The 25,802-nt window shown below is 38.4% G+C and overlaps 1 protein-coding gene across 3 annotated transcripts in view; it reads left to right on the top strand.

Annotated features, from left to right (window-relative positions):
• Positions 1-22,403, top strand: part of 1700006A11Rikl (RIKEN cDNA 1700006A11 gene like) — a 31,128-nt gene extending 8,725 nt beyond the window's left edge. Inside the window, 10 exon segments of one of the 3 annotated variants that reach the window (NM_001447408.1) lie at positions 2,607-2,716; positions 3,335-3,379; positions 10,054-10,243; positions 10,729-10,987; positions 12,017-12,195; positions 13,296-13,454; positions 15,342-15,451; positions 16,528-16,717; positions 20,937-21,189; positions 21,990-22,403. In NM_001447408.1, coding sequence (NP_001434337.1) covers positions 2,607-2,716; positions 3,335-3,379; positions 10,054-10,243; positions 10,729-10,987; positions 12,017-12,195; positions 13,296-13,454; positions 15,342-15,451; positions 16,528-16,717; positions 20,937-21,173 — 1,479 coding nt within the window. In that variant the 3' untranslated portion in view covers positions 21,174-21,189; positions 21,990-22,403. 3 annotated transcript variants of the gene reach the window in all.
• The last annotated feature ends 3,399 nt before the right edge of the window (positions 22,404-25,802 follow it).

The raw sequence follows: 25,802 nt of genomic DNA, 5'->3' as shown, positions 1-25,802 counted from the left end.
CATAGACAGCAAGATCCAGTAATCTTCCTCCCCACTACCTCTCCCTCTCATTTTCCCTCTCCCTCTCTCAATGTTGGCATCAAATCCAAGTCCTCATAACTGTGAAATGCAGTCTCTCGCATGGAGCCAACCCTGTAACCCCACCAAGTGATTGGTTTTATTCACTCCTTCTCTTTGCTGTAATTCTCTTACGCTTCCCCTCGTCTTCCCACTCCCTCTCAAATACATGGCCTCCCTTTTAAAAATTTAATTTACTTATTAAATTATTGATTTACATTCAAATGTCCTTCTCTTTCTCTGCCCCCCTCCCAGAGTTCTCCATCCCTTCCCTCACTCCCCTTGGCCTCTGAGAGGGTGCTCCCCCACTCACCAACCCCCCTCAGTCACACACACACCTCATCCCACCCTCAGCAACCCCTTCCCTTTGGCATCAAGTCTCTACAGGATAAGTCCATCCTCACCCACTGGGATAGCTCCTTTTTGAAAAGTTATTATCATTACATTCATACATATGAATCCATAATCCATTTTAAACAATCTGATGAGTCCATTTATGGTTGGCAGTATATGTACTTTATCAGAGTACTGGATTTTGTACTGGATTATCAATTAGGGAGTTCATCTTTCAGAAAGACTAATTTTTCCACTATCATTTGTATTTATGCATCTGTAGTTCTTCATCTAGAAATTCAGCTTCATGAGATTTTCCCATCCCAACTGTCATTAGAGGGATGATGGCTTTGTTCAGGTGTTTAAGCAACTGTACTTGTGGGATTACGGTGAGTGTTACCTGCCCATCCTTTCCAGGTGGTAGAATATAAAGCAGGTCCCGTGATCTTCTTGTTCACAATCTTTCTAGATCTTTTAAGCAATTTTCCCACATCCTAAGATTCAGGAGGGTGTACACACACACACACACACACACACACACACACACACACACACACACACACACACACATTGGAGATGATTTTTGTTCACTATAATTTTGAACAGTTATGATTTCCATATTGGTTTCCATATATTGCAAAATGAACCTTCTTTAATGGATGGGTAAAAGCTACACTCTGGAATAGAATAAAATTTAGAATATAGTTAGAAATTATGCTTATCTAGTGACATGGCTGGAGGTCATTCTCCTTTAAGAGCCATGGCAACCTCATTATCCCTGGATGAGTGTAAAGTTTCCTGTACTTTGGGCAGGCTCTAGGTCTGATTAATAGCTGTGTTTTATTGCCTGGAAAATGTGTCACTATTGCCCACTTAGGAAGAATTTGTCATGCTTGTCATTGTTGTGGTTCATAGGTGAAGCTTTGTAGAACTGTTCTTTGCTGTCCTCTGTCCTCTTTGTAGCTTGCATAGCACCTTTGAATACTATTAAAGCTTGACCTCAGGGAGGAGGTTTACATGTCAAACCCAGCTCAGATGCTCCAAGTCCTGTGTCTGAAGTGCATTGCATGTCTGCAACTCTAGCAACAGAGGTAATCGAGGGTAGCAACAATCATATGTATACCTTTAAGATACTCCGCTGAACAACTTGCAATGTGGGTTTTTTTCATGCCTGGTTCTGTGATATTTTTTAGATAGTCTAGGTCTATTTTGGAAAGTATTGTCAGCCCAAAATTTAGATTCCTCTTTCATACTTAAAACATCACACTTACATGTAATACATAATATGAAGTTGTACCTTCTATATAACTTTAGGTGAGTAAAAACAGTGATAAGAATAATAATAAAAACAAAGAATAATTTTGACTACATGAGAAATGCCAACAGTTCAGAAATCATTTATAGCAGACCAAGTAACACATATCGTAATTGTAGAAAATAGTCAGGAATTCCATCTATAAGATACACATCTGGAAGTGATTCGCTTATACCAAAACATAAGCCTAAATTTTCTAAATCTCCCTTCACAATACCATATCACATTCCAAAATATTAGCCTAACCTACTAATAGCTACGGTGTCGGCACCAAAATGAACTTACCGTTGAGCTGTGTTGAGTTCTGTGACTGCAGGTGCACTCTCTTATGACTCCTTATGCATCACAAAACGTAGCATGCCCAGCTTAGTGATATTTCCTTCACAGTCACTACACAAAGACGAGTATTTAATTTCTTCCACCACTTACATGATTTTACTAGAAGCATTTTCCCCCTTCAGAGAACATAGCACAAGAAAGAAACCCCAGGTTCATTCAACTTCTGCTTATGAGCAAAAGTTTGTGTGTTTAGATCATTTGTTTCTTTGCTACCAATGAGATTACTACAGGATGTATGTTTTCTGAAAGTAGGGTTGGAGAGGAGGTGTTGGTCTCTTCGATGTATGCTAATTTAATTTGTTCAGATGTCCAATGGAGTCCTTTGGAACAGAGGGGAGATTTGCCTGCATTCCCAGCACTACCCAGAGTCTGCTCTGAGGTTTTGAACTTTGGAGAAAATTCAAGACCCGTTAGTGGGTCTCCATGTCAGACAAGGTTCTGCCTAGGGGGAAGGATGAACACTGTGAAGGAAGTTGGGACTAAACTGAATTTTACAGTAGGAAATATTTTCAGTAATTTCTGTGATTTATATTTTCCACAAAAAATATATTTTCTTTGTAAGGAGTTTCTTCGTAGTATCCAAGGAAGTGTGTTGACATCTAGACTGTATGACGTATGGCTTGGTGTCCTTGACCAAAGGAATGAAGAGGAGAAACTAGCTGCAGTGCAGAGGTAATGATTCCCTAATTGCTTAGATAGCAACAAAAAATAGGAATAATGTTTGCTTGGAAACATTAGATTATAAACCCCAGAATGATTTACAAAAGAATTTCCACTGACAACAAATAGTTCCAAATGCCCAAAAGATGGAAGACATTTTGAAAAAAGTGTGACTTCTTTCTTTCGGCAGCACAGTGTCTCGTGTTCGTAATCACAGCATTTGAGAAGCAAAGGTGTAATCACCAACAGCCTGGGGTCAGCCTGGGCCCTCTAAACTGTCAAGAGCACCTAGGTTTTAATGAAAAGGAAAAAGAAACAGATCTCATGACAATAACTTTTTCCCTTTAAATTCTCAATATGAAAATTTCAACATTGCACACACTGTGAATTTGTATTGCTCCATAGGTTATAGTGGACTTCCAATTTGTCAGTTCAGCTTTCTATAATATTTAACAATGAAAACTATGTCTAATTAAGAAGAAATCTTCAATGAAATGTGTCTGTACATGAAATTCTTTAATGACCTCTTGCATAACAAGTAAACTTTAGCCTCTAATGACCTGATACCATTGCATAATTGATACCTCCGAAATACAGGGCTATTTTAAATTTTAACAATTTACTTTGCAGTGTTCCCTTAGTTGAACACATTACAGAAAGCCGTAAGTGTTTTAGGTATGTTTATTTTTTTTTCTTTTATTTTTATTTATTTTTTTTTATTAACTTGAGTATTTCTTATATACATTTCGAGTGTTATTCCCTTTCCCGGTTTCCGGGCAAACATCCCCCTCCCCCCTCCCCTTCCTTATGGGTGTTCCCCTCCCAACCCTCCCCCCATTGCCGCCCTCCCCCCATAGACTAGTTCACTGGGGGTTCAGTCTTAGCAGGACCCAGGGCTTCCCCTTCCACTGGTGCTCTTACTAGGATATTCATTGCTACCTATGGGGTCAGAGTCCAGGGTCAGTCCATGTATAGTCTTTAGGTAGTGGCTTAGTCCCTGGAAGCTCTGGTTGCTTGGCATTGTTGTACTTTTGGGGTCTCGAGCCCCTTCAAGCTCTTCCAGTTCTTTCTCTGATTCCTTCAATAGGGGACCTATTCTCAGTTCAGTGGTTTGCTGCTGGCATTCGCCTCTATATTTGCTGTATTCTGGCTGTGTCTCTCAGGAGCGATCTACATCCGGCTCCTGTCGGTCTGCACTTCTTTGCTTCATCCATCTTGTCTAATTGGGTGGCTGTATATGTATGGGCCACATGTGGGGCAGGCTCTGAATGGGTGTTCCTTCAGTCTCTGTTTTAATCTTTGCCTCTCCCTTCCCTGCCAAGGGTATTCTTTTTCCTCATTTAAAGAAGGAGTGAAGCATTCACATTTTGATCATCCATCTTGAGTTTCGTTTGTTCTAGGGTTCTAGGGTAATTCAAGCATTTGGGCTAATAGCCACTTATCAATGAGTGCATACCATGTATGTCTTTCTGTGATTGGGTTAGCTCACTCAGGATGATATTTTCCAGTTCCAACCATTTGCCTACGAATTTCATAAACTCGTTTTTGATAGCTGAGTAATATTCCATTGTGTAGATGTACCACATTTTCTGTATCCATTCCTCTGTTGAAGGGCATCTGGGTTCTTTCCATTTTCTGGCTATTATAAATAAGGCTGCGATGAACATAGTGGAGCACGTGTCTCTTTTATATGTTGAGGCATCTTTTGGGTATATGCCCAAGAGAGGTATAGCTGGATCCTCAGGCAGTTCAATGTCCAATTTTCTGAGGAACCTCCAGACTGATTTCCAGAATGGTTTTACCAGTCTGCAATCCCACCAACAATGGAGGAGTGTTCCTCTTTCTCCACATCCTCGCCAGCATCTGCTGTCACCTGAGTTTTTGATCTTAGCCAATCGCACTGGTGTGAGGTGAAATCTCAGGGTTGTTTTGATTTGCATTTCCCTTATGACTAAAGATGTTGAACATTTCTTTAGGTGTTTCTCAGCCATTCGGCATTCCTCAGCTGTGAATTCTTTGTTTAGCTCTGAACCCCATTTTTTAATAGGGTTATTTGTTTCCCTGCGGTCTAACTTCTTGAGTTCTTTGTATATTTTGGATATAAGGCCTCTATCTGTTGTAGGATTGGTAAAGATCTTTTCCCAATCTGTTGGTTGCCGTTTTGTCCTAACCACAGTGTCCTTTGCCTTACAGAAGCTTTGCAGTTTTATGAGATCCCATTTGTCGATTCTTGATCTTAGAGCATAAGCCATTGGTGTTTTGTTCAGGAAATTTTTTCCAGTGCCCATGTGTTCCAGATGCTTCCCTAGTTTTTCTTCTATTAGTTTGAGTGTGTCTGGTTTGATGTGGAGGTCCTTGATCCACTTGGACTTAAGCTTTGTACAGGGTGATAAGCATGGATCGATCTGCATTCTTCTACATGTTGCCCTCCAGTTAAACCAGCACCATTTGCTGAAAATGCTATCTTTTTTCCATTGGATGGTTTTGGCTCCTTTGTCAAAAATCAAGTGACCATAGGTGTGTGGGTTCATTTCTGGGTCTTCAATTCTATTCCATTGGTCTATCTGTCTGTCTCTGTACCAATACCATGCAGTTTTTATCACTATTGCTTTGTAATACTGCTTGAGTACAGGGATAGTGATTCCCCCTGAAGTCCTTTTATTGTTGAGGATAGCTTTAGCTATCCTGGGTTTTTTGTTATTCCAGATGAATTTGCAAATTGTTCTGTCTAACTCTTTGAAGAATTGGATTGGTATTTTGATGGGGATTGCATTGAATCTGTAGATTGCTTTTGGTAAAATGGCCATTTTTACTATATTAATCCTGCCAATCCATGAGCATGGGAGATCTTTCCATCTTCTGAGGTCTTCTTCAATTTCTTTCCTCAGTGTCTTGAAGTTCTTATTGTACAGATCTTTTACTTGCTTGGTTAAAGTCACACCGAGGTACTTTATATTATTTGGGTCTATTATGAAGGGTGTCGTTTCCCTAATTTCTTTCTCGGCTTGTTTCTCTTTTGTATAGAGGAAGGCAACTGATTTATTTGAGTTAATTTTATACCCAGCCACTTTGCTGAAGTTGTTTATCAGCTTTAGTAGTTCTCTGGTGGAACTTTTGGGATCACTTAAATATACTATCATGTCATCTGCAAATAGTGATATTTTGACCTCTTCTTTTCCGATCTGTATCCCCTTGATCTCCTTTTGTTGTCTGATTGCTCTGGCTAGAACTTCAAGAACTATATTGAATAAGTAGGGAGAGAGTGGGCAGCCTTGTCTAGTCCCTGATTTTAGTGGGATTGCTTCAAGTTTCTCTCCATTTAGTTTAATGTTAGCAACTGGTTTGCTGTATATGGCTTTTACTATGTTTAGTTATGGGCCTTGAATTCCTATTCTTTCCAGGACTTTTATCATGAAGGGGTGTTGAATTTTGTCAAATGCTTTCTCAGCATCTAATGAAATGATCATGTGGTTCTGTTCTTTCAGTTTGTTTATATAATGGATCACATTGGTGGTTTTCCGTATATTAAACCATCCCTGCATGCCTGGGATGAAGCCTACTTGATCATGGTGGATGATTGTTTTGATGTGCTCTTGAATTCGGTTTGCCAGAATTTTATTGAGTATTTTTGCATCGATATTCATAAGGGAAATTGGTCTGAAGTTCTCTTTCTTTGTTGTGTCTTTGTGTGGTTTAGGTATAAGAGTAATTGTGGCTTCGTAGAAGGAATTCGGTAGGGCTCCATCTGTTTCAATTTTGTGGAATAGTTTGGATAATATTGGTATGAGGTCTTCTATGAAGGTTTGATAGAATTCTGCACTAAACCCGTCTGGACCTGGGCTCTTTTTGGTTGGGAGACCTTTAATGACTGCTTCTATTTCCTTAGGAGTTATGGGGTTGTTTAACTGGTTTATCTGTTCCTGATTTAACTTCGATACCTGGTATCTGTCTAGGAAATTGTCCATTTCCTGAAGATTTTCAAATTTTGTTGAATATAGGTTTTTATAGTAAGATCTGATGATTTTTTGAATTTCCTCTGAATCTGTAGTTATGTCTCCCTTTTCATTTCTGATTTTGTTAATTTGGACACGCTCTCTGTGTCCTCTCGTTAGTCTGGCTAAGGGTTTATCTATCTTGTTGATTTTCTCAAAGAACCAACTTTTGGTTCTGTTGATTCTTTCTATGGTCCTTTTTGTTTCTACTTGGTTGATTTCAGCTCTGAGTTTGATTATTTCCTGCCTTCTACTCCTCCTGGGTGTATTTGCTTCTTTTTGTTCTAGAGCTTTTAGGTGTGCTGTCAAGCTGCTGACATATGCTCTTTCCTGTTTCTTTCTGCAGGCACTCAGCGCTATGAGTTTTCCTCTTAGCACAGCTTTCATTGTGTCCCATAAGTTTGAGTATGTTGTATCTTCATTTTCATTAAATTCTAAAAAGTTTTTAATTTCTTTCTTTATTTCTTCCTTGACCAGGTTATCATTGAGTAGAGCATTGTTCAATTTCCACGTATATGTGGGCATTCTTCCCTTATTGTTATTGAAGACCAGTTTTAGGCCGTGGTGGTCTGATAGCACGCATGGGATTATTTCTATCTTTCTGTACCTGTTGAGGCCCGTTTTTTGACCAATTATATGGTCAATTTTGGAGAAAGTACCATGAGGAGCTGAGAAGAAGGTATATCCTTTTGCTTTAGGATAGAATGTTCTTTAAATATCCGTTAAGTCCATTTGGCTCATGACTTCTCTTAGTCTGTCGACATCACTGTTTAATTTCTGTTTCCATGATCTGTCCATTGATGAGAGTGGGGTGTTGAAATCTCCCACTATTATTGTGTGAGGTGCAATGTGTGTTTTGAGCTTTAGTAAGGTTTCTTTTACGTATGTAGGTGCCCTTGTATTTGGGGCATAGATATTTAGGATTGAGAGTTCATCTTGGTGGATTTTTCCTTTGATGAATATGAAGTGTCCTTCCTTATCTTTTTTGATGACTTTTAGTTGGAAATTGATTTTATTTGATATTAGAATGGCTACTCCAGCTTGCTTCTTCTGACCATTTGCTTGGAAAGTTGTTTTCCAGCCTTTCACTCTGAGGTAGTGTCTGTCTTTGTCTCTGAGGTGTGTTTCCTGTAGGCAGCAGAATGCAGGGTCCTCGTTGCGTATCCAGTTTGTTAATCTATGTCTTTTTATTGGGGAGTTGAGGCCATTGATATTGAGAGATATTAAGGAATAGTGATTATTGCTTCCCGTTATATTCATATTTGGATGTGAGGTTATGTTTGTGTGCTTTCATTCTCTTTGTTTTGTTGCCAAGACGATTAGTGTCTTGCTTCTTCTAGGGTATAGCTTGCCTCCTTATGTTGGGCTTTACCATTTATTATCCTTTGTAGTGCTGGATTTGTAGAAAGATATTGTGTAAATTTGGTTTTGTCATGGAATATCTTGGTTTCTCCATCAATGTTAATTGAGAGTTTTGCTGGATACAGTAACCTGCTGGCATTTGTGTTCTCTTAGGGTCTGTATAACATCAGTCCAGGATCTTCTGGCCTTCATAGTTTCTGGCGAGAAGTCTGGTGTGATTCTGATAGGTCTGCTCTTATATGTTACTTGACCTTTTTCCCTTACTGCTTTTAATATTCTTTCTTTATTTTGTGCGTTTGGTGTTTTGACAATTATGTGACGGGAGGTGTTTCTTTTCTGGTCCAATCTATTTGGAGTTCTGTAGGCTTCTTGTATGTCTATGGGTATCTCTTTTTTTAGGTTAGGGAAGTTTTCTTCTATGATTTTGTTGAAGATATTTACTGGTCCTTTGAGCTGGGAGTCTTCACTCTCTTCTATACCTATTATCCTTAGGTTTGATCTTCTCATTGAGTCCTGGATTTCCTGTATGTTTTGGACCAGTAGCTTTTTACGCTTTACATTATCTTTGACAGTTGAGTCAATGATTTCTATGGAATCTTCTGCTCCTGAGATTCTCTCTTCCATCTCTTGTATTCTGTTGGTGAAGCTTGTATCTACAGCTCCTTGTCTCTTCTTTTGGTTTTCTATATCCAGGGTTGTTTCCATGTGTTCTTTCTTGATTGCTTCTATTTCCATTTTTAATTCCTAATTCCTTCAACTGTTTGATTGTGTTTTCCTGGAATTCTTTCAGGGATTTTTGCGATTCCTCTCTGTAGGCTTTTACTTGTTTATTAATGTTTTCCTGTGTTTCCCTAAGTGTGTTCATGTCTTTCTTGAAGTCCTCCAGCATCATGATTAAATATGATTTTGAAACTAGATCTTGCTTTTCTGGTGTGTTTGGATATTCCATGTTTGTTTTGGTGGGAGAATTGGGCTCCGATGATGGCATGTAGTCTTGGTTTCTGTTGCTTGGGTTCCTGCGCTTGCCTCTCGCCATCAGATTATCTCTAGTGTTACTTTGTTCTGCTATTTCTGACAGTGGCTAGACTGTCCTATAAGCCTGTGTGTCAGGAGTGCTGTAGACCTGTTTTCCTCTCTTTCAGTCAGTTATGGGGACAGAGTGTTCTGCTTTCGGGCGTGTAGTTTTTCCTCTCTACAGGTCTTCAGCCGTTCCTGTGGGCCTGTGTCTTGAGTTCACCAGGCAGCTTTCTTGCAGCAGAAAATTTGGTCTTACCTGTGGTCCCGAGGCTCAGGTTTGCTCGTGGGGTGCTGCCCAGGGGCTCTCTGCAGCGGCAGCAACCAGGAAGACCTGTGCCGCCCCTTCCGGGAGCTTCAGTGCACCAGGGTTCCAGATGGTCTTTGGCTTTTTCCTCTGGCGTCCGAGATGTGTGTGCAGGGAGCAGTCTCTTCTGGTTTCCCAGGCTTGTCTGCCTCTCTGAAGGTTTAGCTCTCCCTCCCACGGGATTTGGGTGCAGAGAACTGTTTATCCGGTCTGTTTCCTTCAGGGTCCGGCGGTGTCTCTGGCAGGGGTCCTGCCGCTCCTGGGCCCTCCCCCACGGGAACCCAGAGGCCTTATACAGTTTCCTCTTGGGCCAGGGATGTGGGCAGGGGTGAGCAGTGTTGGTGGTCTCCTCCGCTCTGCAGCCTCAGGAGTGCCCACCTGACCAGGCGGTTGGGTCTCTCTCTCACCGGGTCTGGGAGCAGAGAGCTGCTGCGGGCCGGGATCCGCGGGTGGTATGTTTATTTTAAGTAATATCCAGTTAAACTTTTCCTTTTTTAAAAATTGATTTTGGGGAGGTATTTCATGCAATATTTTCAGGGAACATTTCTCCTTTTATTGACTTTTTTTTCTGAGGGCAATGAATAAGATGTAGTAATTTATTCCATTGCCTTTCTTCAAATTTACTACATCCTGAGTAAAAAATTTTTGTTTTAAAATAACATGTCTCTGTTTAGTCTTTTAGAGCAGCTGCCCCACCCAAATGTCATTCTCTTGAGACAACTTTTCAGAATGTTACACAACATAGACAGAAATTCTGCAGTTAATCAGATGACCGCTTACAGTTTATCTGTTTGCATGGCCCCAAGTATCCTATGTCTGCCTAGTTCCTGCAGCTCTGGATTAGCAAATGACATCTCAAATGAGGTAATGAGACACAGATTTTATGCCTAAGGTGGCCATGTCTTAACCATGAGACAGAAATATAGAATGATTTTTTCAGAGTCACCGTTTTTTGTTTTTTTGTTCTTAAATAAATACACCTTTGAATTATATTCTTCAGGAAAAACAATGATTTATGGGATTTGAGTGAGTGAATTGTCAGTGAATTGTCAGCTATGCATATGACATATGGAACCAAAGTTAGTCAATTGGCAATAAACAGTAGTCATCGCAATGGAAACACTGCAAAGCATCCTCTTAGAGTGTACTGTGCTTGTTGATGGCAGTTTTTACATCCCATCTCAAGATAGTTTTTCAAATTTCTAATGGAAAACTCTCTCCTGTATTTTATGACAGCTGACTTTTTCTTAGAATTTTGAGCTATACAGTTCTAACCTCCAAGCCTCATATATCAATGGGGGATTTACAAGCACACAAAGTGATACTCTGTTTTTCCCATTTTGTCACAGGTTTCCCTTATAAAATTTCTCATTGGAAACAGTCTAAAAATATTTGGAGAAGACATGGCTTTATGCTCTCAGGCCACCTCACTGTCTTGCCCTGATGTAGAGAAAGCATCATGTTCCCTAAACAATATAACTTACTTTGGTGAGACAGCGGACAAGGAATATCAAGATAACCGCTGTCGAAGTGGGAGGTCATGCCCTACAGGCAAGGATTCAGTGACCATAAGTCCAGCTGTTCCTCTTCACAATGAGGGGACTATAGGTAAGTAAAGATATCCTATAGACATAATTTAAAAGTTAGAATCACAAAGAACCCAAATCATCATTTACCACAATCACAGATCTGGCATTTACTAAAGCCATTGTAAAGTATCCCCTCACCTAGTCATCACAGGTGTTCTATTGTTAGAAACTTCCTGTAAATTTTTATTCCCTCTTCCCAGTGGTCCTGAGTGCATGTAGAAGGTAAATCCCAGTAGTGCCAAATAAAGTTAAGTATATGTGTATTTTGATTCCTGTGTTGATTTTTATAATAAAATGACAAGTCAATTTTGAAGAAAAAAAAAACAAAAAAAACCCCACATTTTTTGATCTTCTGAGATGTGGTTTCTTTTTATGTAACACTGCATATATAATATATGCTCACTGTCTTGGAACTTGCTTTGTATATGAGCCTGGCCTTGGACTTCCAGAGATCTGCCTGCCTCTGCCTCTCTAGTGATGGGATAAAAGGCATGTACCACCATGACTGTCTCTTTTGAAAGTCTAACTATACCATAATCCAACCGTAACAAAGAGGTAGACATGACAATATGTGGCACTCTCACGAAGAAGCTGAAGGCTATCAGACAAGAGGAGTGGTCAGTTCAGATAGAGCCGTTAGATTATGGTTGCCCATGGCCATTCAGTCAGAAATCACACAGGGAATTAGGGACTATATAACGCTATATAACTGTTTCATTCTAAGACCTTTATACGTAGCTTTGAACACAAACACAAGAATTTATTGATTAGACCTAGAAATATGGGCCATGCATAACTATCTGTCAGGTGCCACACAACGAAGTGCAGTGTAGTTTAGACAGCACTGTCTAGGAATGGCACTAGAAGAACTGAATGTGAATTAGATCTGGCGTCCTGCTTTACCTATGTTCAGGATTTCAGGGAGAATAATCAGTAGGAAAAAGGTCATTAACCAATCCCTCAATATCATAAATGCTATAATATCAAGTAGATAAAATGGGATGATTGAGTTCAACTACTACATACGAGGATTTTCCTTCTTTCTTAGAATCTGAGAAACCTGTCAAAAGACAAATGATTACAAAACCAATGATTACCTGTGGCTCTGGTACCAGCCATGACAATGTGTGTATGACCCCATCCCCATCAGCACCAAACAAGGGACACCTCTTTGGAAAGTCTCTCAAGAGTATCTGTAAGGATGGTAATCTGCCTGCTCCAATTTTGGTGAGTGCCGTTTTGGTTTTCTATAGCTTTCATGTCTCATATAACTTCTGGGATCCTGTGTTCTCACTCATTTCCGTTATCAAGTTAATAAATGTTTAGACGCCATACCAATAAGGGTGAGATCCTTTTAAAATAGTGCCTTAGAAAAATAATATCCCACTGGTTTGGTTCATGTATTACAAACATGTTGAAAATGAAACAAAGCAAAACGTATTGTCATATTGTTCAGTGACTTCAGCATCAACCCAAAACCACCAGTTTGAGGAGAAAATGGATCGATGCATATCATACTGTGTCTCTTACCCTAACTTTCTCGAGCTTCTATCATGACCTCATTTTATTCTGAGGTCTCCCCTAATGTCATTGCCTCTGAGATTATTAAATCTAATAATTCAAAATACATTGTGTTTTGTTTTAAATTATCAGCAATCAGTCATAAGCACTGTTTTCTTCTAGACAGTAGTACATGCATTTAAATAGAACATGTTTAAAAGCCACTTAATATGGTTTGAGTTTTTTAACTAAACTACTAAGTTGCCATTGAAAATACATAGTTACTGTTCAGCAAACTCTTCACTCAGTTGAAAATTTTTCTGCATATGAACATGTTTATCCTATCAGATACCTGGTAACTACTGCCCACACCTTGAAAACTTTCTGGCAATCATAATTGTATCATGCCAACTTTGCAAATAGAAAAAAATCCTCATTAACGTTGTGAGTGAGAGTGATAGTAATTTTTAAATAGTGACACAATGAAGAAGGAATTGGAATTCTTCTCTTAGGTTCTTAGTATCTTTTGATACTGGAAATTGAAAATAAGAATTCAGAGGACAGGATATTAAAGAAGCTTTAAAAAATGAAATGAAAGTAGGAGGGAAGTTTAATGAGAAAAAAGCTTCTAGAGAACACAAATTAAAACAAAACAACCAAGCAAAAATCCCTCCAGTGCTTAAGATTGGATTAGAAGAGAAAAATATATTTAGAAGACTTAGAAAAAATCAATCTCCTGCCTTCCTTCCAGTTGTACCTCTGTACTCATGTTTGCCAATGCTCTGGGTGGATATGCCATGATTGCCTCTTGTCTTCCTCCCATACAGGATATGCTCTCTCTCATCGATGAAAAAGGACCAAGCACAGAAAGAATCTTCAGAACGTTAGCTAATAAATCATACCTCACCTTAAAACAAAAGCTTGACTCTGGAGAGGAAATTAACTTGAGACAGGAATCTGTTTATGTTGTAGCATCTGTCATAAAGGTAGAGAAAGATTTAACATCACCTACACTTGGCATCCCTCTAATTGAGAGTTGAGCAATAAGTAATTTACTTCCTTGAGATAAACTGATAATGGTGGTAGATAAAAGTCTGACAGTGTATGTGAATCATAACGGCATATTTGAAGACCCTCTATGAGAAGTTAACGCCTCCATATGTCTCATGCACTCTGGTTTGTCATTATACAAACTACTCCACTGATTTCACCTTTGACCACACTGTATGATTTGATAATAAATCAAGTGATAGACACCGCTATATGGCAAAAGTTGATTTATAAAACTTATTTCATAAATCATACCAAAGCAAAATATTCTTCGTAAATAACAACAGTTGAAAATGGGTAGTCTATCATGTAATAGGTTCACAGAGAGTTAAATGTTGCCATTTATCTAGTACATAAATCTTTTCTTTTTCTACCAAAAAAAATTCACATATTCCAGATGTTTCTTTGTAATCCAATGTTTATATCCAATAGTTAGTCTGATCTGCTGCTGAAGAGTGTACCACATTGAAAATTAGTAGAGCTGTCTATAAACACTGGATAAAATGGAAATAGCTTTTTTTTATTCTGCATTTTCTGAGAGCAACACTCAGTAGATTCTGGAGGAGTGGCCCCAGATATCAAGGGGAAAGATGGTGGTCTGAAAGTAGGCAAGTATAAGAACATTTGATAACGGTAGCACTCGATTCCTCCTCGACTTGCCAACTGTTGCTCGCTCTTCTGGCCAAAGCCCAGTGCCACATTAGAGCTCCATGCTCACGTAGCACTTGAAAATTATAAGACCACTCAGGATTCTCCAACATTTCTCAGTTCTCGACTCCTGCTATTTCAAACTATGCCTGACCCTTTACAACTCAGAAAACACTGTAATGAATCAACATTTAATAAAATATAAACTTAAAAAGTGACTAGGATGTTTTCAGAACTAGTTAATACTGAACTATTTGCCTATTTGCCGTTATTTATTAAGATAAGAGAATATATGCATTTTATATATAGGGTATATATATATATATATAGCTATATAGGGTAATTTGTTGTCTTGTGGTTTTTCTTGTCAAAAATTGAGATTTCCCCATTTTCTTATTTATCTATCTTCTATGTATCTATCATCTATCTATCTATCTATCTATCTATCTATCTATCTATCTATCTATCTATCTATCTTTAGACTCATCCATGTTTAAAACCCATTCTAGCTTCTAACCTAAAGCCAAATTGCATCATTCTGACTTCTGAGAGTCAAGGTGTGTACTACCGTGCCTACCTATGCCTCACACATATTAATGTGCCCACTCTTGAAATCTCTGAGCATATGTGATAAAACATGACTGGAAAGAGCCAAATACAAGGATTTGGCTGTTCATCAAACAATGTGCTGTGTACAATGTAAAGAGCTCACATCTTATACAGTTAAGGGAATGTGAAACCCTGAGAGCTTTTCACGTGGAACCTAGGAAGCTCCAGCATTCCTCATTCATATCTGTGAGCAAGGTGCACATGCATACTAGAACTTTACTTAACTAGGAATTCAAACCTAGTCAAGAAACGGTCCAATCAGAACGATGTATTCTCTGGGCCTGCTTACTTTTAGTAGCTGCTTGTGTCCAGGTAAAGCCCTTTGAATTGAGAGTAAGTTTATTTTATTGCCACCATGCCCAGAACTCTGTTTCTTTGACTCCAGTTGTTGGTGAGAATGTCTACAGGTTTTATGATCTTGGTATGTCAACTTTGAGGTGAGATTCTGGAAGATGGCAGGCAGGGAATATCTTAAGAAATTACATTTAAGCTGATATTCTTCAATAAAGATGATTACCAGTAATTTCTTCAAAGTATATTGACAATTACATTTTTATATATGTAAGGAATTTATTAGGAATATCCAAGGAAGCTTACTTTGTTCTAATCTGTATGGAAAGTGGCTTGATGTCCCTCATCTAGAATCCCATGATCAAAAGATTTCTGCTATACAAAGGTAATGGTACATTAATCAGTTGGAGACCAACACAAACATATCAGTGATATGTTCTGGGGTGAGTATTAGCTTGTATTTACAAGATTATAAGCTGAAGTGCTTACCAGTGACAAGAGGCTTCTATTGCTCACACTTGTAAAGATACTTTATAAACAGATGTCTTTGTCAGGCATGTGTCTTGCCTCATGCCAGTAGTCCCACCACGAGGGAGGCTTCAACATTATAATAACAATGGTTTGACAGACAGGCTCAGCTATATAGTGGGGTCCAGCCCAGCCTGGAATACAATCTAAATTCCTCTGTGGGACAAGTCAAATTAATTGTTTTCAACCATAAAAAACTGAAGAAATCTAGGTCTTGTTCAGCTTTGATCTCTATGAAACATTGTCCTCCACATTACTCCATAGAATGATTTCTTAAGTAAAAGAGGAACTTGGAACTCCAATTAGTAGCCAGGACACCAGCATATTTGCCTTATTTGGAAAAGAAGCTTTTATAAGTGCATGACCTAGTTTCATCACTGTGCTTTTCCAGCCCAGCAATTCTAGAATGCCACTGGATCGTTACATGTGTCTATATTTAATAATTATATAATATTAAATATAATTTATATTATATAACTATAATGTTATAGTTGTTAAACGTACATGTAATATATATAATAATATATATTAAATGTGTATCCATGGTAACTAGAGAGATGGTTCAGGGCTTAACATCTTTTCCTGATGACTGTGGATCTGTTTTCACTATCCATATGATCTTGCAAACATCAGACATCAAAATTCTTACTGCACGGTATCTGACATACTCCCCTGGGCTCTGGTCACCAGGAACATATAGCATACATGCATAGATACATAATTTTCAAAAAATGTCTCAATATACCATACATTAAATTGATTTGTGTAAAATATTTTAGGCAATATTGTGGTGATATCCTTTATTTCTTGTGAACTTTGATTCTAGGAGTTGGTCCACAAAAATGTTACCCATTGCTCTTTTTCAATATTCAGATCTAATAGAATCATTATCTGTAAAGCAGACAAACATAAAACCCTCACTTTTCTGTTTAGTCTTTTAAAACAGATGCCAGAACCCAACGTCCTCCTTGTGAGACACCTCCTCAGTGTGCTACATAAGATTAAAAGTCGCGCTTCTGTTAACCACATGACGGCTTATGCCCTATCAGTTCTCATAGCTCCAAATATGCTTTGGAATTCTACCCCCTTGAAATCAGAGTTTGGGAATGACATCTCACAAAAGGCAAGTGGAACTCCTTTTTTTTCTGCCATTGGGAAAAGAGACTTGATTGTGACACAGAAGCCGAGGACCATATTGACAATACCATTACTGTTAAAGGACGCCACCCTTGTGGTACTGACCTATTTCAAGGAGGTTTGGAAGGGAGTTTGGTAATATGAATTGGATATTAGTGATTTATTCCTTTCTCAATTGGGTTTGAGATTCCGTCTTGCATGAATCTTAGACATAGAGGAGAGATGATAAAGAGATGAGTGCTAGAATTCAACAAAGTGATATCTGGTATTGTATCAAAACATGGAATGATATATACACTTGGACAAATATCTCAAGGTGAATTTTTATATCGTGGAAGTTGCTATTATTCCCAGCTATTCTTCTCTTCAGTCACACTTGCTGTGTTTGTGGACAATATGGGCACCAAGGCTCCATATACAATATATTCTGTTTACAGTTTATGGCTCAATCAGAAAAAAACCTTGTCTACCAGCTTGAATTGCCAGCTAGGCTTCCGACTCTTAACAACACACCTGCAAGAATCCACTTCTAAATAATGAAACATGTTATTACATCATAATCTGCTTGTATGAAAGTTTGTATATTCTAACCTTACCTAGTGTCCATAGATGATAGATGCCAAGAGAAAGCTTTAGATTTATATTTAGGGGTGTGTGTGTGTGTGTGTGTGTGTGTGTGTGTGTGTGTGTGTCCACCTATATATATATGTATATATATATACACGCATATATACATACATATACATCTTCACCATTATATTCATAATTCTAGCACCCAAATGCTTATTTTAATGTGTGTAAAGAGTGAATAAAATCTTTATTTTCTTACTTTAAAATTAGTTTATATTGTCTACATTTAAATTTCTGCAACATTTGCATTCTTGTGCTCAAGGACACTAGAACATAGAGTTGGATATTATGAAATTGAAGTTAGATTGTGAGACTGTGATCCACAATATGGGTGCTGGGAACTAAGGTGGATCCTCTGCAGTAGCTTCCAATGACCCTAAGAGTTGAGCTAGCAATAAAAACATATCAATGTGCTGTATTGATATTTCTAATTTATTATTAATATGGCTTCTTAATTTAGAGCTGGAGAAATATTTTACAAAGTAGCTGAAATTTTCTGCAAGAACAAACATACTCATCTTTTATGGAGAAGGCAAAATTAGAGGGAGGGCAAAGGCATCATCTGATGCTCCCTCCGTGGTCACAGCGGCATCCTCATTTACCTCATAGTAAGGTTTGCTTCTGAAAGCTTAGCTCTCAGTAGAACAGTTTGAAAGATTAAGTAACTCAGATAAAAACCTCCTGAGAAAAGCAATAATTAACAAAGTGGTCATAATAGGTTTCAAAGAAAAAGGGTAAAATGTTATGTAGAAAATGGGCCTAGTTACAGGAAGAGTTCTGGGTACTTAATATGACCAAAGTATGTTGGACTAAGTTTGCAAAAAAGCTAATTAAAAAGTTTAATAACAAAGAACAATAATATTAACCGACCAGACAGAGCTCCCAGGGACTAAACCACCAACCAGCTAATGAGTACACATGGAAGGACCCACGACTCCAGCTGCACATGTAGCAGAGGGTGGACTTGTTCAGCATCCATAGGAGGAGAACCCTGGGTCCAGTGAGGGCTTATTTCACCAATATAGGGGAATGCCAGGGCGTTGAGGTGGGAGTGGGTGTTGGGATGGGAGCATCCTTCTAGAAGCAGGCGGAGGGGTTATGCGAGAGGGTGAAAGGGGATGACATTTGAAATGTAAGTTCATAAAATATCCAAGAAAAATAAAATTTTGAAAAAGTTTAATAACTTAATTTTCAATATTTTGTCAGGCATTTTGACACGAAGTTCCTTTAAAAATGTTTTAAGGAAGCAAAGGTATATTTTAGCTAGTAAGTTCCAAAGATAACGTTCAGAGGAAGGGAAATCATGGTAATGTCACACCCAATGGGGCAGTTAGCACAGGGATGCCGTAGTCACTTGGGAATCTACTTGGCTTGGACCTATACACACACTCCTCTTTTAAATAATCACATATCAAGATACTGGCAATCTAAAATTCCTACATGAATCAAGCTACATATTTAGTCCAATCTGAACAATCAATTCTGTTTTATCACTGTCCATGTTTTAATAATTCATTTGTTATGGCAGTTTTATTCAAATACAAACATATTGTTTATATGTTCAGGAAGGAAAGTCAAGTATGAAAAATACACTGAAATATTTGCATGTAAAATAAGGCAATAACTGAGTGTGCTTTTCTGGAGAATCATTTATTCCCTACTTTGTAAATATATGAAAATATAAAAGTCAGTTGCATTCTGGGTAGAAATATAGTGGGTTAAGGTTATTTAACCCCACCATCTTATTTTTAGAAGCACTGTTCAACTTAGCACATTTTTTTAGTTTGTTACTATTGCTGTGGAAATGCACCAATGAAGAGCGACTTTTGGAGAAAAAAATGTATTTCATGTTATGCACGCAGTTATGTACAATTACTGAGGGCCCAACCAGAAGCAAGGCAGGAATCTGGGGGCAAGAACTAAAGCAGTAGCCAAGTGACATTGCTGCTTATTGTGTTGCGCCTTATATTAGCTTGATGTGTGTGTGTGTGTGTGTGTGTGTGTGTGTGTGTGTGTGTGTGTGTGTATGTGTGTGTGTGTGTATCTCCAAACCAAGAGCTCAAGGATGGCCCCATCTTAGTGATCTGGGCAGTACAAATTAATTCGATCAAGACAATATCCCACAGACTTCCCTAACTTTCAGGCCAAATTTATAGAGGCATTTTCTCAATTAAGATTTCTTCTCAGATATTTCTGTGATTTGATACTTCTGGCACAAACATGTCTTATCTTCATTACTTTTCTATCACTTTGTATAATAGTATGACCAAGGCAACTTAGAGAGGCAAGTGTTTATCTGGGGGTTAAAGATCCAGATCAAATAGTGCCCTTTACAACCACATGTTCACAGCCTCAGGCACATGGCTGTAGCAGGCAGGGTAACTGATCCAGGAAGCTAAAAGCTGAGACCTCTCATCATGGACACCAAACATGAAGCAGAGAGCGCACCCTGGAAATAAATCATCCATGGATTTTAAAAACCTAAATTCCAACCAAAGACTTACCACTTCCTCAAGGAAGGCCAAACCGCTCGATCCACCCGAATGATGTCATGGACAGAGTATGAAACATTGTGATGCCAACAATAAGAGAAGTAGTCTATTCAAGCCTCTGTGACTTGATCCCCTCTTACCTCCATGAATTGAAACCCCAAAGAATAGAGAAGATATTCGTAATGTCACTAATTCAATTCATTCACAGTTCCTCTTGGCAATGTAGCAGCTCAGAAATGTCAGGGTGCTTCCTAATAGTTCCTTTATTTATGCAACTTTAACAAACTATTGCTAGTGAGAGGTAAAGAATCTAGAATGTCTACTCCAGACATAGACAGTAACAGCAGTGTCTTTGTACTCATGAAGCAAAGGGAGACGAAAGCCTGTTAGCTGTGCCCAGTATTACTGACTCCTTGTATTCAATCTGGGGCATGTAAAAGTAGAAGTGTGGGCATATTAACATATCACATATCACTTAAGCCTCTGTAGAAACATCCACACAGACAGACCTGGAGGGGTGCACATGTGTGTGTGTGTGTGTGTGTGTGTGTGTGTGTGTGTGTATAAGGGAAAATAAAATTTAGGTTAACAATAAAACTTTGTCAAGGATGATGAACATGTCTCGTCTCCTCTCCTTTTGCAGGAGAACTAAGTTGGTCCCTTATCATCCAATTCTATCAGTCTACAAACGACTGAGAACTCATTCCAGGCATCTGACTACTGTTTCTAGTTCCAACAGTCATAAACACTCACATAAGCATATGCCTACACACACACACACACACACACACACACACACACACACACACAAATTTACCTTTAAAAGTTAAACATGAACTATGAATCATTAGTGAGAATATTGAATTTTCAGTTTTATTGTAATATATTGCACTGAAAACATGTTTAAATACCTCCCTAACATATACTTAGTCACTTCAAGGGTTCGTATCTTGTTATAGTAACTGCTGTTTTCTCATTGCTCTTGATGTCAAATGTTTCATCATTTCAAAAGTCTAATGTCAAATGTGATTGTAAACTATATGAAATGACAAAGTTTTCTGCTTTTGCCTTGTGGTGTTTCAGATTGCTATTGTAGAAATTCTTATTGAGAACTTTCTGGAGATATTTGGAGAAGATGCCACTGTGTTTTATGGAGAGATCCCAAAGAGTTGCAGGGAAACAGAGAACGCTTTAGGTTTCCTGAATACTGTTGCTGACTCTAATAAAATGAGGAATGCCAGAGGTGACAATAAGGGCATCTGTCATAGTGAAAAGATGCATCCTCACGAATATGAAGGAGAGAGTTTATCTGCTTCTTAGGAAGAAGACCTCACAGGTAATGGAGGTTTCTAAATAGTCATTAAATGGATGGAAGGATGAACCATTCCCCCGTTTAAGAAAGGCATAACATCACGGCAACATTGGGGCACATGATATGAAAATGTAGGGGGAGTTTTAAAGAATACTCTGAGCTGCATATAAATTCATATATATACCTATATAGATACACAGACAATCACACATGTGCATATAAAATTTAAGAATATACCTATGTGTGTATGGCAGACATACTCCTATTCTAGACCTTGTAAGGATGCCAGAATATTATCTATTTCTTACCTTTCTTCCCTCTGGTTCAATAACCACCTAAGATATCTCAGGAATAAAATTATTGTATTTTAAAGAATTATTTAGAAACAGTGATTTAAAATTCTGGAGGATAAAGCCCTATGCCACTATCTATGAAGCATACTATCCTCTTGCAACAATATTGTTGGTTTGATTTCATATGAAAGATGAATTTTATCAAATGCTTAGCATCTGTACAAGTATTAAATGATGCAGGATCCACTGCAATGAACACATTAAGAATGATAAAGAGGCCAAAACATCCATGAGTCAAAAATTAACACCATTTTAGGAGCAGGTATAGAGTTAGAATAAAACTTCACTGTGCAGAGTGTGGATGTAATTCATAGTTGACTTTTCTTGGTTTGAAATGTAGGAAAATACATTTTATCTAAATTGAGAGGAATGTATAACCTGAGGATATTTATATCAAAATAGTTTGTCTCTTTCTCAATGAAAACAGAACGGCCTCCTCATCTATTGCCTCATCTATTGCCTTTTCTACAGAAACGACTGCAGGAGGAGGGTGGCAAGCAGCATCTGGATGGCCAAATAACTTCTGGATGAAATTTTTTTCTCAGCAACTGAATACTTGAATCCCCAGGACTACATTGAATTTCTCTTCTTCCTTCACTTTATTGATTATTCTACTAAACTCCTTTTTTTATAACCTGTTTTACCAATGTTTGAAGGAATTTGTTTGGATTTCTGCTTCTGCCCAGAAATGAGAATCCTGTCCCCAAACAACATGCCACTATCAACCAATAGAGGCACCGAAGGAGATTCTTCTAGAATGTGCGACTTGAGCCTTAAGTAAGCACTTCTCAAGTCCCATTCCTTCTGAATGTGTCGTGTCCCCTCCCACTTACCAATACCTAAGAAAAGCTTAATAATAAACAGTATTTCTCTTTCTCCATTTTATCATATTGTGTTAATTACAAATAATAATCTTCACTTATATCTACTTTTTAAAGACTTGTGTCTACTTATTACCACAAAGATGACTAGATTTCCATCACCACACATGTTTTATTCCTCTTGAATGAAATCTTTCTAATGGTTAGAATATTTCTATGTCTCTTGCTCAAATGTAGATGCAGGCCTTGGTTTCCTCTCAGCGTTGATGGTAGGTCCCCTTTGCTGAAGAAATAAAACATCACAGAATTCAAATAATTCTACCTATATCTGACATGGAAATCTCTATATGAAAATTGAGTTTCTATGGTACCATAAAATGATACTCAAGCTGCCATGTTAGGGAAGCAACTAAAAGCCCTACCTACCTGAACGATCTGTGAATCATGACAATAACCAGCATGGTAAGATATCAGTGTAGGCAGCATATGCAGTGAGTGGCACTCACAGTAACCCACAGCTATCTAAATACTTAAATGCATTTTCTTAAAGCATAAAATTTACCATAGTACTCAATGTCTAGGCCACGTTAGGCAGACTGCTCAGTCTTTTCACCCAAGCAGAAAGCATCCCCATCCTTTATTTTATGCCTTGTTCAATGCTTTAGTAGTCTCCTACACATGTTCTTTTTCTTATCTAGGTCAGAAATTCCACCCCCCTCTGATGAGAAAAATTCAATTTCCTAACCCAGAAGCTTTTAGTTTTCCATTTTCCATGTTTTGAAGTAGTGTAATCAGCTATCACCCGTAATAATAAATGAAAATTTCTCAAACATAATGCATGCCTTTTAAATTGCATATCCTGAGTCAAGTGATGAAATTTTCACCAGTGTTTGCCTTACCTCTTCAATTATACTAATCATTCCATACTGCAAAACATCTTGCGACAGAACTATTGGGTTACCAAGACTCTCTGTGTTAATCTTTGCTGAAATCAAGGTATCCTTATTCAATAACAGTAACAACAGGAGTTGTTCAACGCTAAAGAAAGGCAGGAAGTGCTGCCTTTACGTGTAGCACAGAGGGCAGTGTTATGTTGCCAAAGAAATATATGAGGTTGAGCTAAGATGTATTTCACAGAGATAACTGCCCTATTATTACCATGGTTGCTGTATTTGTTGTTTGGATAAAATAATGCCCTGAGTGTGTAAGGAAGTTAAGGTTCACTTAGCTAAAGGTTACAGCCCATTCTGGTAGAAAGTTCTGGCAGTGAGATCTTGAAGTTCTTTGCTAACCCAGTAACAGACAGGGGGCAGTAAGATTTGTTTATTTAGTTTGCTTTGTACTTTACAGTCGGAAATAAGCCAATAGATGTAATCTGTTGCATTTAGTGCAGAAATTCTTACTTCATTCTCTGTAGTCTAAAATATCATTCACAGTCCCTTAAAGCAGGCATGCATAAGGAAATATTTAGTTACAGAGCACACCACTTGGTTTAGCCACTGTACACACCGCCTTAATAAACAGCAAGTCACAGCCTGGCTCTTTGCCAGAGTGAGCTGCAGACACAAAAAACAGGCAACCACCAACCTATTAACAGCCAGGAGGTCCCACCAGCATGGAGCTTCACAAACTTGTGTTAGCGGACAAACTTTCTCCTCCTCTCAACGCCCATCACAGTTAACTTCTATTCATTTTCACTAGCTATGTGCTGATATAAAAATAGGTCGGCCAATCCATGCTGCATCACATGGAGATGTATCTGAAGCTATATGACTTGCCCATTCTCCCTTCAACTTGAATACCTAGTTAAGTAACTCTTACCACATTGTTAGCAAAAAGTAATACACTGGCATTCATAACAAGACGATGGTTATGTTTGGTACTTGAATGAATTTTGTAAGAATTTCCATTCTACGACTCAGAGCCTCTAAGTGATCATTTATTTGGTTTGTTAGTATCTTCAGCCTCCATACAACTTCATCTTGTAACATCTGTGTAATTTAATAGTTTTTGAAAAAAATCATTTCATTATTTCATAGTTGACCCTGATATACTCATAGATACTTTTTATCCCATTTTAAAGTTACCATGTTGAAATCACACAAATATGAAGTTAAGTGGACCTGATGCAGCTGGTGAATCTGGAAATTACAATGCAGACAGCTAAAAGGTTGTGCGAGGTGTGCATGGCTGTACAGATATAAACACACCTCATTCCTAATGTTCTGTTGCTAGGAAAGGCAAACGCCTGACCCTTCAGACAGTCTTACTTTCACCAACAGCAGGGAGTGTAGAGCCGCCATCTCTAACAACTCAGAGGCAAGGGCCTCTGTCTCCAGCAGGGAGGGTAGAGCCACTCTGTCCAACAGCAGGCAATGCTATAAAGTAAATATGGCTTTGAAAACTCCAGAGATTCAGAGACATTCTCATAAACGAGCTCCAATTATTAAAATCAGCACGCCCATTATCATCATCTTGATTGTCAAAATCATCTGCACTCAAGCCTGTGACCACAGGCAACATCTAGTTCTTTCAATGCACACACAGACACTGGCAAAATTACCCTCCGTTCGTAGTTCAGAGCCAAAGCTTGCAGATGTAGATCATTTTGATGGCTGCCACTTTTTATGAGAGAGATTGCCATAAAGCCTGGATACACAAATCTATACAAATAACCCCGAGAAGCTTTGAAGACAGTCCTGGGCAGAACACAGTTCTGTATTGGCAATGAACCAACTAAGAGAAGCTGTCAGTCTTCTGGGGTTCAGTACTGAGGAAGATGACACCATACTGCACTTTACACCATGCTCAGTGTGGCTGGTGTGTATAGGTCATGTCCTTTGCTCACCTGGCAATTGTGGGTATTTGGAGCTTTGAACAGAGAAAAATTCTTCACTTTTTATTGTGTGTGCAGTGGCCATAGTTGAAAGAACTGAGTACCAGTGTAAACTTTTAAAGAGATGCCCCCAAATTGATTGACAACCCTCAGAGGTGCTTTGCCTTCCGAAGTTCCCAGAACATCTGGAGAATGCATCGTTAGTAACAGACAAGGGTTTAATCAATGGCTAGGGGAGCCACATGGTGAGCCCATACTATTGTTCTCCATCCAATGACCATTGAATAAATCAAAATACAGTCAAAGACCTCACAGCACCACAAAAGACTTAGCAGTACCAATCTTATTCAAAACCCTATAGCCAAAGTTTCCCTTGAGAACTGTGGCAGATTTGTATCTATGAAGAGCTATGAAAACAAAGGAAATCAACTCCTTTATTTCTTTTGTAAAAGAGTAGTTTCTGTTCTGATTATTATCTTCATAATCTTTTTATTGATTATATCATGCACCCTGAGCACACTCACTTCCCAATCCTCCCAGGGCTATTCCCCTCATCCTTAGGATCTCCTCCCCACACCCAAAATATACAAATAAAAATAAAGATAAATCAAACGAAGCATGGTCAAA

Source organism: Rattus norvegicus, chromosome 2 (genome assembly GCF_021556685.1).
Source record: "Rattus norvegicus strain SHRSP/BbbUtx chromosome 2, alternate assembly SHRSP_T2T, whole genome shotgun sequence".
Classification (NCBI taxonomy): domain Eukaryota; kingdom Metazoa; phylum Chordata; class Mammalia; order Rodentia; family Muridae; genus Rattus; species Rattus norvegicus.
Note: the sequence above shows the minus strand (reverse complement) of the source record. Positions and strands in the feature narration are given on the sequence as shown.